Source organism: Grammomys surdaster, unplaced genomic scaffold, assembly GCF_004785775.1.
Source record: "Grammomys surdaster isolate TR1022 unplaced genomic scaffold, NIH_TR_1.0 158476, whole genome shotgun sequence".
NCBI classification, from domain to species: domain Eukaryota; kingdom Metazoa; phylum Chordata; class Mammalia; order Rodentia; family Muridae; genus Grammomys; species Grammomys surdaster.
The window spans coordinates 1-13,374 of NW_021623082.1; the positions used below are offsets into that span (position 1 = coordinate 1).

General features: G+C 39.3%; 1 protein-coding gene across 1 annotated transcript; it reads left to right on the forward strand.

The window, feature by feature from the left end:
• Positions 1-4: 4 nt before the first annotated feature.
• LOC114615817 (protocadherin beta-4-like) lies at positions 5-1,875 on the forward strand (the record flags this gene model as incomplete). Its single annotated transcript, XM_028761428.1, has 1 exon — positions 5-1,875. A coding segment is annotated over one exon (1,773 nt), but the record flags the coding sequence as incomplete, so codon positions are not given.
• Positions 1,876-13,374: the final 11,499 nt, after the last annotated feature.

The window sequence follows — 13,374 nt, forward strand, 5'->3', positions numbered from 1 at the left end:
GCTGAGCTTAACCCTCACAGCTCTGGATGGTGGGTCTCCACCGAGGTTAGGAACAGCCCTGGTTCGAATCCTGATCGTGGACATCAATGACAACGCTCCTGAGTTTGTGAACAGCCCCTATGAGGTGCAAGTCCTAGAGAACAGTCCCCCAGAGTCCCCAATCCTGACTGTCTTAGCACGGGATGCAGATGCTGGCAACTTTGGGAGAGTTTCCTATGGCTTGTTCCAAGCATCAGATGAAATCCAAAAAACTTTCTCAATAAACAAAGTCACAGGAGAAATTAGACTGAAAAAGAAATTGGATTTTGAAAAAATTAAATTTTACCATGTGAAAATTGAGGCCACGGATGGTGGTGGGCTTTCTGGAAAAGGCTTTGTAACAGTAGAGGTGTTGGATGTGAACGACAATGCCCCAGAGCTGACCATATCTTCACTGACCAGCTCAGTCCCAGAAAATGCTCCTGAGACCATAATCAGCATCTTCAGAGTTGGAGACAGGGATTCTGGGGAGAATGGAAAGGTGGTTTGTTCTATTCCAGAAAACCTGCCCTTCGTTCTAAAATCCACTTTCAAGAATTTCTACACTCTGGTGACAGAGAGCCCTCTGGACAGAGAGAGCAGAGCTGAGTACAACATCACCATCACTGTCTCGGACCTGGGCACACCCAGGCTCACAACCCAGCACACCATAACAGTGCAGGTGTCTGACATCAATGACAATGCCCCAGTCTTCACCCAAACCTCCTACACCATGTTGATCCGCGAGAACAACAGCCCTGCCCTGCACATAGGCACCATCAGCGCCACAGACTCAGACTCAGGCTCCAATGCCCACATCACCTACTCGCTGCTGCCACCCCAGGATCCACAGTTGGCCCTCCCTTCATTAATCTCCATTAACCCCGAAAATGGGCAGCTGTTCGCGCTAAGGGCTCTGGACTATGAAGCCCTGCAGACCTTCGAGTTCCGCGTGGGCGCCATAGACCAAGGCTCACCCGCGCTCAGCAGTCAGGCTTTGGTGCACGTAATTGTGCTGGATGACAATGACAATGCGCCCTTCGTGCTCTACCCACTGCAGAACGCCTCTGCGCCCTACACTGAGCTGCTTCCCAGGGCTGCGGAGCCTGGATATCTGGTCACCAAGGTAGTGGCAGTGGACCGCGACTCTGGCCAGAATGCCTGGCTGTCATTCCAGTTGCTCAAGGCCACGGAGCCAGGGCTGTTCAGCGTGTGGGCGCACAATGGCGAGGTGCGCACCACCAGGCTGCTGAGCGAGCGCGATGTGCCCAAGCACAGGCTGCTGCTGCTGGTCAAGGACAATGGTGATCCTCCGCGCTCTGCCAGTGTCACTCTGCACGTGCTAGTGGTGGATGGCTTTTCCCAGCCCTACCTACCTCTGCCTGAGGTGGCGCCTGACCCCTCACAGGAAGTTGAGGATGCGCTCACTGTGTACCTGGTCATTGCCTTGGCATCTGTGTCTTCTCTCTTCCTCTTGTCTGTGGTGCTCTTCGTGGGGGTAAAGCTGTGCAGGAGGGCCAGGGCAGCCTCTCCGGGTGGCTGCTCTATGCCTGAGGGACTCTTTCCTGGCCACATGGTGGATGTCAGTGGCACAGGGACCTTGTCCCACAACTACCAATATGAGGTGTGTCTGACCGGGGACTCTGAGACTGGTGAGTTCAAATTCCTCAAACCCATGATCCCCAACCTGTTTGTTCAGGACGCTGGGAGAGAACTTACGGAAAATCTTCACTGCAGGGATAGCTTTGTAATCAGTTAAGTCAGAGGTTCTCAGCCTACAGTTTACAACCCAGTGGGGGTCGAAGGACTCTCACCGCGGTCGTCTAAGACCCTCAGAAAATTCTTATGATACACAAATAGCAGTAGCAAAATCACATATATGAAGTAGCAACGAAAGTCATTTCATGGTTAGGAGTCAACACAACACTATGAGCTGTCTTAACGATTCCAACATTAGGAAGGTTGAGAACCAGTGAGCTAAGTGGTGTGATTTCCCAAGCGTTGTACAATTCTTTTCTTAAGAAATGATCTTGTTCCTATGAAGTTCTCCACTAGTCTAATCTCCTCACACCATGAATACTGCTCACAGTTTCTGTTTTATTGGTATGAAAGTTCTGGCTTTTAGGTGTACTGAACATAGTTCATCTTTTTCTCCACATATGAATAACTTTGGTGATTAGTATCTGATAAGCATAAATAAACTGTCTTTGAATGACATTCTTAGTGGTCTTATAAGACATTTTACTTATCTCAAATATATGTATTTGTGACACCAACCATTTCCAGGCAATTTCCTCCTTTCAAAGACAGAGTGTTTAAAATTACTTACATTGCCTGAATCTTTCTGCATGAATAGAAAACAGCACTACGTCATGTTCACTACCATTTTAAGCATCCGATTAGCCAAGTCATAAACTTTAAGGGGTATATGAATGTGCATAAAGGTTGTGGCACTTCTGTTTGTGAGCATAATGCATGGTAGTTGTCTTACTTACTTGGTTGGGCATGTTCTGGATGTACTATGGTTAAAGTTTTGGATTTTTATTTGACAAAAATTAAAGAGAACATGTGTAGTTTGTCATCCATTTATTTAATAAAACTCTTAAATCACTGCTTTGCATTAATCTCTTTTAATAATTAATCCCAGAATCAGAATTATGTCCTATCTTTCCAAAAAGAAAATTCAGTATTATTGAGGGCATCACATTTTTCTTTTTCTTCGTCATGCAAAGAAGTTCAAGCATGGTGTAGTGTGTGTGTGAGTGTGTGTGTGTGTGTGTGTGTGTGTGTGTGTGTATGTATTTTCCAGAGTTTCTCTGGCCTTTCAAATAAGTAAATTTCAAAGTTTGAGTATTCTGTTTAACTCTGTTCGTTAGTAGATTTCAAAAACTTTTGCCTTTGCATTATTTGGTATCTTTGAGTAGAGCGTATCAATCAACAAAAACTATTTTCGTTGTTACATCATTTTGTCTTATTGTCCAGTGTATCCTTCAGTTGATTTGAGTTAAACTGATGAACAGTAATAAATATTATTGTATTTGTTAATATACCAGAGCAGTAGCATATTGATTGATTTATAATTGTGGCATTCTACTGTTTTCAATAAGCCTGGTGAACTGATTGATTTATAACTCATTACATATATGTAGATTAGACTGCATCAAAATTTCTTGAACTTTTGTCAGAAAATGAGCCATTGAAAAGCATTCTTTATATTCTATTATTCATTTTTAAATCTTAACTATTAGTCTACATGAAGTGAAGTAGTCTTACTTTAATCCAAATTACTCCCTTCACCAAAGCTAAGGAACAATAAAAAGGCAAATTACTGACAGGATAAGATCTTGAAACGTAGAGTTTAGTCATCATTCAGGTTTTTTGAAAAGTAATAAATAAAGCCCCAAATGCCAGTGAACTACAGGTAGAAGACCTAGAAGTAGGAAAGAGACCTGTTGGAAGAGGGGCTCAGGCAGGAGAGGGAGGGGTTGAGAGAGAGGAGATCTGGGGTATAGGAAGCAGCTAACCAGTATCTGAAGAGAGAATGATGGACACTCGGTGACACTGGTGAGTCCCTGAATGTGGGGAATATTCAGAGCAACCTAACCAGAGTCTGAAAGAAACAAGTCACACTTAGGCATATCATAGGGACATTGCTCAACACAAGGTCCAGGGCAGGAAGAAAATTAAAGCAACTCCATGAAATGATGTTAAAGGAGCATCAGTAAAGCTAAGAGCTGACTTTTAAACCTGAATCACAAAAATAAAGACAATGTCTTTAAATCTCCCCACCCTGTAAAAAAAAAAAGTATTCTAGAGTATAGCCTTAAAAGGTAAAATTTCTGAGCGAAGACTGAGAGAATGAATCCAGTTGCATAGGTGAGAAAATAGTGGAGTTTTAGACAGAAGGAAAGCAATCCCAAAAGTTTTGCAGACTTATGTGGAGAAGTACGAAGTAAAGGCAAAGTTTACAAGCAAATACTGACTAGGTGTTCACTGAGGAAAGTGACAATGGTGGCTTCTTAAAGTTCATGAAACACAATAATGCAAAGGCAGAGGAACAGACTGAAAGAAAATGGAGAGAAAATGTGGAACCTTTTAAAAATGAAAGGAGCTGGGCTTGGTGGCACTAAGGAGGCAGAGGCAGGAGGATGGCTGATTTGGAGAACAGGCTGGTCTATGTAGTGACCGTGTCTGCATGGCCAGCTGGGGCGACATAGTGAGACCCTGTCTCAAACATGGTTTTCTAAATCAATCATCTAATAACATTCTTACTACTTTCTTCTTATCATTAACTCCTGGCCACATTTCTATAATCTGTGGTTTGTGGGGAGACGTTTAGGAATTTCTCTCTCTTTGAAATACCTTTCTGTTTACACAACTGAAGTACTACTTCCTTATACTGTTTCAGTAGGCATGCCTTAAGGATATTTTATGTGGACATTAAGTCTATTTTTAGAAAAGATTAAGTTTTCTCTTTGAATCTTGTGTTTCCTTCCTTTTCTTTACTATTTTCTTCTGGAAACTTTAGTTTTTGAGATTCCTATTCTACTCCCCATGCCCCTTGAATTTACATTTTTATTTCTCTTTATTATGCCAGCCGATCATCTCTATCTGTGACATCTCAAGTTACCTAAAGTCTTTTAACTAACAAAAGCATACAAATATCTAAGAGTTATGTTTACAAATTTTGTTTCACTAATTTATTTTTAGCTTTATTGCTTTTAACAAATAAAAGATCTCACGCTATTTTTATATTTGCTATGGGATTGAGTTTCTATTTCTCAATTCTCCCTTGGTTCTTCTAAATATAAAGCACTGAAATTACCACATGTTCATGATAGAGAAGTCACGTAAGCATACACATCTATATAATGCACACATACAAACTTTCATCAGATAAGTTACACCGTCATATATTACATCTAACTTTCTGGTTATCATATGTTTAGTGTTCTGGAATTACTGTTGCTAACCTTGGCTGTTCTCTCCTCTACTTGCTGGTAAGTCTTGGTGCAAGGAGAAAAAATTGAGGAGGAAATCACTTCTTTCCAATGAATTTTTCATATACAATGTCTGTCTTCTTTGACTCTCTTTCCCTCTCTTCCTTCTTTGCTCTCATTCTTGTTCTTTTTTCTTTCCTTGTTCCTCTATTTCTAACTCACTTGTACTAAAGATTTAGAGTCAAGAAACACGTCACAGTTGTTTGTGTGTTGAGTTTATGCAGCAATTTGGTAAAAATAAATTTGAATGTATTCAGGTGACAGAATCATGTGAACTATTGGATCATGGCTCTCTTTGGCTAGGCTATCGCGTTCATCACACAGAATGTATTTATTTTGTCTTGTTAATATTTAACAAACAAATTTTTCAAAATTTTATAAGAAAAATATTGTTGTATCTGATAAATGCTGTAAAATGACATTTACAATTCAAAACTGAAAAATATATAAAATATGACCAATCATACCCATTAGAGAAATGTATTATAAAAGTCCGTTTGACACGTTGAATTATTACAAATGTTCACATGAGAACAAAAATAAATGTATAAACTTATAAGCACACTGAGCACATCAAAACTCATCTGGGTGCCAGTAACTGGAATAGACTATGACATCCCAACTTCAAAGGGACATTGTAAGAAAGAAATGGCAAAACTCTTCTAGAGACATACATGGACATGCTCTTTCTTTTTTTTAAAGGCAATCAAATTCAGATATGTGTAAGTGATATAAAATGAATTACTACTCTAATGCAATGTAGTTCAATTTGAAATTTGACCATTGTAATGCACCATAGTAACAGTTATGGGAGAAAAACAATATTTTTATTCTTTTTTTTTTGGTAGTTTTGTTCTGTTTTGGGGGATATATATATTCATTCCATTTGTTTACATGTCAAATGATAACCCATTTCCCAGTTACTCCTCCACCAACCTCCATCCCACATCTGCCCTCCCTCCTCCTTTTTGCCTGTATAAGGGAGCTCCCTCACCCACACTTTCTTGCCACACCACTCCAGCATCCCCCTACACTGGGACATCAAACCTTCCTGGGATGAAGGACCTCCCCTCGCTTTGCTGTTAGGCAAGGCTATCCTCTGCTACATATGTATCTGGAGCCATGGCTCACTCCAGGTACACTCCTTGGTTGGTGGTTTGGTTTCCGGGAGAACTAGGTGATCAGACCAGCCTATGTTGTTCTTCCAGTGAGGTTGCAATTCCCCTCCGCTCTTCAAGTCCTTCTGCCAGCTCCCCCACCAGGTTCCCTGAGCTCAGTCTGATTGTTGGCTCCAAGCATCTACATCTGCATTGGTCAGTTGTTGGCCAGGCCTCCCAAGGCACTGCTACACCACGTCCCTGTCAGCAAGTACCCCTTTACCACTGAAACAGTTTTGGGTTTTGTGTCTGTAGACATGATGGATCCCAAGGTGGGGCAGTCTCTGATTGACCCTTCCTTCAGTCTCTGTTCCATTTTTTGTCCCTGTTTTTCCTTCGGATAGGAAAATTTCTGGGTTAAGAATTTTTGAGATGGGTGGGTGACTCTATACCTCAACCAGGGTCCTTACCTATCTACTGGAGGTGGTCTCTATAGGTTCTATCTCCCTCTTTTCTGACCATTTAAGTTAAAGTCATCCCAACTGGGTCCTGGAAGCCTCATGTTTTCCTGGTGTCTGGGACCCTCCAGTAGCTATCCCCAGTTCCTTATCCTCCCTGCTACCTATTTTGTTCAATTTCCTGACCCTCTGTACCTCTCTCACATCTCATCCAGTTCCTGATACTGACCCCCTTATTTCCTCCACTCCTCTCTCCCTCTCAGGTCACCATCTCCATCCACCTCCCACAATCATTCTGTTCCCTCCTCAATGCAGGACTGAAGCATCCACTCCATGGTCTTCCTTCCTTCTAAGCTCTATATGGTCTGTGAGTTGTATCATGTGCATTGTGAGCTTTTGGGCTAATATCCGCTTATCAGTGAACACATACCATGTGAGTTCTTTTGTATCTTGGTTACCTCACTCATGATGTTATTTTCTAGTTCTATCCATTTGCCTGAGAATTTCATGAAGTCATTGTTTTTTAATCGCTGAGTAGCACTCCATTGTGTAAATGTATCACATTTTCTGTATCCATTCCTCTGTTGAGGAACATCTGGGTTGTTTCCAGCTTCTGGCTATTATAAATAAGAAGCACAACATATCCAAACTTATGGGACACAATGAAAGCAGTGCTAAGAGGAAAACTCATAGCTCTGAGTTGCCTACAAAAAGAGACTGAAGAGAGCATACACTAGCAGCTTAACAGTACACCTGAAAGCTCTAGAACTAAAAGAAGCAAATACACCCAAGAAGAGTAGATGGCAGGAAATAATTACTCAGGACTGAAATCAACCAAGTAGAAACAAAAAGAACTATACAAATAATCAACAAAACCAGGAGCTGGTTCTTTGAGAAAAATCAACAAGACAGATAAAATCTTAGCCAGGCTAACCAGAGAGCACAGAGACAATATTCAAATTAACAAAATCAGGAGTGAAAGGGGAGACATAACAACAAACTGAGGAAATTAAAAAAATAATCAGATCCTATTACAAAAGTCTATACTCAACAAAACTTGCAAACCTGGATGAAATGGATGATTTTCTAGACAGATACCAGATACCAAAGTTAAATCAGGATCAAATAAACCATCTAAACAGTCCCATAACCTCTAAGGAAGTAGAAGCAGTCATTAGAAGTCTCCCTACCAATAAAAGCCCAGGACCACATGGGTTTAGTGTAGAATTCTATCAGACCTTCAAAGAAGATATAACACCAATACTTCTCAAACTATTATATATAATAGAAACAGAAGGAACACTACCCAATTCTTTCTATGAGGCCGTGGTTACACTGATACCTAAACTACAAAAAGACCCAACAAAGAAAGAAAACTCCAAACTAATTTCCCTTATGAATATCATTGCAAAAATACTCAATAAAATTCTTGAAAACCAAATCCAAAAACACATCAAAATGATCATCCACCATGATCAGGCAGGCTTCATCCCAGGAATGCAGGGATCGTTCAATGTATGGAAATCCATCAATGTGATCCACTATATAAACAATCTCAAAGAAAAAACCATATGATCATCTCATTAGATGCTGGAAAAGCCTTTGACAGAATACAACACCCATTCATGTTGAAAGTATTAGACATATCATGGATTCAAGGTTCATATTTAAATATAATAAAAGCAATATGCAGCAAACCAATAGCCAACCTCCAACTAAATAGAGAGATACTCAAAGAAATCCCATTAAAATCAAGGACAAGACATGGCTGTGCACTCTCTCCCTATCATATTAAATATAATACTCGAAGTTGTAGCCAGAGCAATTAGACAACAAAAGGAGGCCAAAGGGATACAAATTGGAAAGAAAGAAGTCAAGATACCACTATTTGCAGATGATATGACAGTATACTTAAGTGACACCAAAACTTCTACCAGAGAACTCCCACAGCTGACAAACAACTCCAGCAAAGTGGCTGGATATAAAATTAACTCTAACAAATCAGTAGCCTTCCTCTACTCAAATGATAAAAGGGCCAAGAAAGAAAACAGGAAAACAACACCCTTCACAATATTCACAAATAACATAAAATACCTAGTTGTGACTCTAACCAAGCAAGTGAAAGATATGTATGACAACAACTTCAAATCCCTGAAGAAAGAAATCAAAGAAGACCTCAGAAGATGAAAAGATCTCCCATGATCATGGATTGGCAGGATTAATAGAGTAAAAATGGCCATCTTACAAAAAGCAATCTACAGATTCAATGCAATCCCCATCAAAATTCCAACTCAATTCTTCATAGAGATAGAAAGAGCAATTCACAAATTCACTTGGAATAACAAAAACCCTGCATAGCAAAAACTATTTTCAACAATAAAAGAACTTCTGGCAGAATCATCAGCCCTGACCTCAAGCTATACTATAGAGCAATAGTGATAAAAATTGCATGGTATTGGTTCAGAGACAGGCAAGTAGATCAGTGGAATAGAATTGAAGACCCAGAAATGAACCCACACACCTATGATCACTTGATATTTGACAAAGAAGCTAAAACCATCCAGTGGAAAAAAGACAGCATTTTCAACAAATGGTGCTGGTTCAACTGGCAGTCTGCATGTAGAAGAATGCAAATTGATCCATTCTTGTCTCCTTGTACAAAGCTCAAGTCCAACTGGATCAAGAACCTCAGCATAAAATAAGATGCACTGAATCTAATAGAAGAGAACGTGGGAAAAAACCTCAAACACATTAGCACAGGGGAACACTTGCTGAACAGAACACTAATGGCTCATGCTCTAAGATCAACAATTGACAAACGGGACCTCATAAAATTGAAAAAGTTCTGTAAGGCAAAGGACACTGTCAATAGGACAAAATGGCAATATTTTTAATCTTAATGGGTACAGAAAAATTATTGAACAATATTCAGTACATATTAATACATAAAATACTAGCATATAATTGCATAAGCGAAGATTGAGTATGTTAAAAAACATACAGCAGCCAGATGTGGTGGCATATACTTTTAATTTCAGTAGGCAGAGGTAGGTGGATATCTGTGAGTTTGAGAACACACTCGTCTACATAGGGAGTTTCACAACAATCTAGGCTACAAAGTGGCACCCTATCTCAGAAAAAAACTGAACAAATACATATATAATAAATATCACTAAAGGCAAATTATTGAAAATTTTCTGCTTGAGGTCAACCATGAGAGTAGGAGTCTTACCCTGGCTAATAATGCAATTTTATTACTAATCCAAACCACAGGAATCAGGCAAAGAAGAAGTAAAAGCCGAAAGAATAAAAACTATATTTTAAATGATGCAAGTACACATATAAAAATCATGAAGGCTCTGCAATCAGAAGTGATGGATGAAATTATGAATGGCAGTAGATGCAAGGTCAACAGCGTGTATGAGTTCTGTTTATATGAAGAAAATAAAAAATTTTAATAGCATTTAAAATTGCTTTCAATATGTCAATACCTAGAAACAAATGTAATAGGAGACTTGTAAAGCAGGAAGTTCAAACATTATTGAGAAAAAAATAAAGATCTAAAGAAATTGAGAAATGAATACACAGTGGTCACTTTTCGGAAGATTCCATGGTTGGAATGTTGCTTCTCTTTCAAACAATCAATAGAAAGTGTAAAATCTTAAGCAAAACTTCCACAGTCTTCTTTGCGCTTGATAAAAGACAGCTGTCCAAAATACATGAAGACTTTCTAGACTCAACAGTAAGAAAACAATATTATGTAGAGAGTGTGTCAAGGATCCTAATACTTACCAACAAGACTCAGAGATGATACGTAACTGCATGAGAGAGACTCCACATCACTGCTGTTAGGCAAATGGAAGCTCAAATAACGAGACACCACTACACAACCACAAGGTACAATGGCCAGACTCCAGTATACTGACACCATCAATTGCTGCAAAGGACGTGGGGCACCAAGAACCCTCATTCATGGATTGCAGGAATGAAAACAGTATGGTCTTTTAGAAGATGGTTTGGCAGCTTCTTGTAAAACCAAACAAACTCTTACTATGTCACCCCACAATCATTTTTTTATTATCCATCAAGTGGGCTGAAAAACTAAGTTAATACAAAAACTGGCATAGATGTGTTTATTGTAACATATTACATAACTTATCAAAACCTGGCAGTGAGCAAGATCCTTCAGTAAATGAAACTGAGAAAATATGATCTAATCGAAAAATGGAATATTATTCAGTACCAAAACAAAACGAGCTGCCAATTCATGAAAAGGCATCAAGAAAATTTAAACACATATTCATCACAGAAGCCAAGATGAAAAACTCTTACTATATAACATTTTGAAAAGGCCAAAGCATGCAGACAGTAAAAACATCAGTTATTTCCAGAGATTCAGGAAAGGGAGAGAAATATAAACAGATTTTGATGATTTGGGGTCTGGGGAACTAGTTTGTTGTACTCTAAAATGAACGCATGTCACTGTAAACATATATATGCCTAGAGGAAAACCCAGTTAAAGTGATGGATCAGGGGAAAATGTGTTAATGTTGAAGCTCAGTAAGAAATGTGCCTCTGGAGCTCTGGAGGGGATGACGCTGAGGAAGGTGGCGCACAGACATGCAGGTTTCTGCACCTTTACATTTTTCTCATTGGATTTAAAATTCCTCAAAAATCATCTTTTTGAAGAAAACTTACCCTGAAGATAATTGAGAAGAAAATAAAATACTATTTGATATTCAAAGACAAATGGAATCTTAAAGCTTATTCATGATCCGCTGACTTACGACAATTGTGGCAACTCAGAAACAGTGGGGAGTAGATTATCTTTTCAGTACAGAATGCAAAGGCAGTTGGGAAAATGTGAACCCTAATCTTATGCACTTGAAAGATTTTTATGTAGAGTGTAACTTTAAATTTGAAAAGTAAAACAAACATTCAAAATTTATAAGACTTCCAATGACCTTGGGGATTTAAACAGAAGGAAAATTCTACCCAGAAATGTAAAATATTGACAGAACAGACTAAGGTGAAATGAATAACTTTTGCTTCACAAAGAAAGTATAATGAGGTTAAAATAGAAGGCATAGATTGAGAAAATTATTTACAATATGCATAAGCAAAAAGAGTGATATATGATGAGAATATAGATTCTTCTGCAGACCAACAAGCTACCAACAAATGTCATAGTAAAATGCATTAAAGAACTCATCATGAGGATGCATTTGAATGATCGATAAACATGTGAAAGCTTTTATACTTTCATTAATCACCAGGGAAGTGCTAATTAAATGTACACTGCAATATCCGCACTGCCTAGAGTGGTTGAAACTGTAAAGACATCATCAAATGTTGATTTGGATCATGGGGCAACAAGAATTTTCAGACATTGCTGGAATTACTTTTTCACATTGCTGGGAATGGAACTCATACCAATGAATATATATATATATGAAGTGTGAAAGATTCTTCATAGTAGTATTCAAAGTTCATAGTGTTGGCACACACCTTTAATCCCAGTACTCCTGAGATAGAGGTGGGCAGATTTCTGGAAGTTCAAGATTAGTCTGGTCTACATCATGAGTTTCAGGACAGCCAGAGCTGTGAAGAGAGACTGTGTCTCAAAAACTCAAACCTAGAAAACTTCAATGCTCCTCATATGGAGTAGATGCGAACAAATAATAACATAAACATGTGGAGGAATGAAAGAAAACAATGGAAACAGGATATCGTAGATGAAACTTACCCAACAAAGCTAGCAAAGGAAAATACTACAGCAGAGAAATATGCTACTGGTTTTACTTTATAAAAATTCTAAGAAAGGTAAAATGCCGTATGGTAATAAAGGATGATGTAGTTCCTTGGAAGAGAGTAAAAACTAGTGAACAGCAGGGAGAACGTGTTTACTTAGGTACACACTATTTATTCATCTAGATTCTTGGTGACTCTTGTGCTGTACACTTAAGACTGGTGCTCTTTCTAGATATTTATCACATAGAATTCATGTATTCAAAAGTATTTCTTCAAAACTAATATGCCATTTTGTTCATTCAAAAATTTACCTTTCACTGAAAATTAACTCAGCAAACGTTGGAATTTCCATTTGCTAAGAATTTGACATACAACGTACAAGATACTTCACTGTAAGGCTGGAACGGAGAACAAAGTGGATTGCAATGCTAGAGGAGTACACACGGTGGCGCTGCAGTCTAAGGATTTGTATAACTAGGGGCTCCCAGGATGCCCAGGACGCCATTCCTGGGAATCAGAAGGGGGACATTTACGTAAGATATAGGGGAAAGGACTACGGAAAGCAATTATTTCACCAAAACGTCTGTGTGATTGAAACCGGCAAGATTTAGACGCAGCAGCACCCTCTGGATAACATCTAAACAATGGAGACAGCGCTAGCAAAAACGCCAGGGAAAAGGCAAGTCATTTTCTTTACTATATTGTTGCTTTTGTGGGAGTCTGGTTCTGAGGCAATTAGATATTCCATGCCAGAAGAAACCGAGAGTGGCTACTTGATAGCTAACCTGGCAAAAGATCTGGGGTTCAGGGTTGGGGAACTGGCCACTAGAGGGGCCCGAATCCACCACAATGGTAACAAAGAGCTCTTGCAGCTTGATGCAGAGAGAGGGAATTTGCTCCTGAAGGAAAAACCAGATCGTGAAGCACTATGTGGGGCGACAGAACCCTGTGTGCTGCACTTCCAGATCATACTGGAAAACCCTGTGCAGTTCTTTCAAACCGACCTGCAGCTCACAGATATAAACGACCATTCTCCAGAGTTCCCTGACA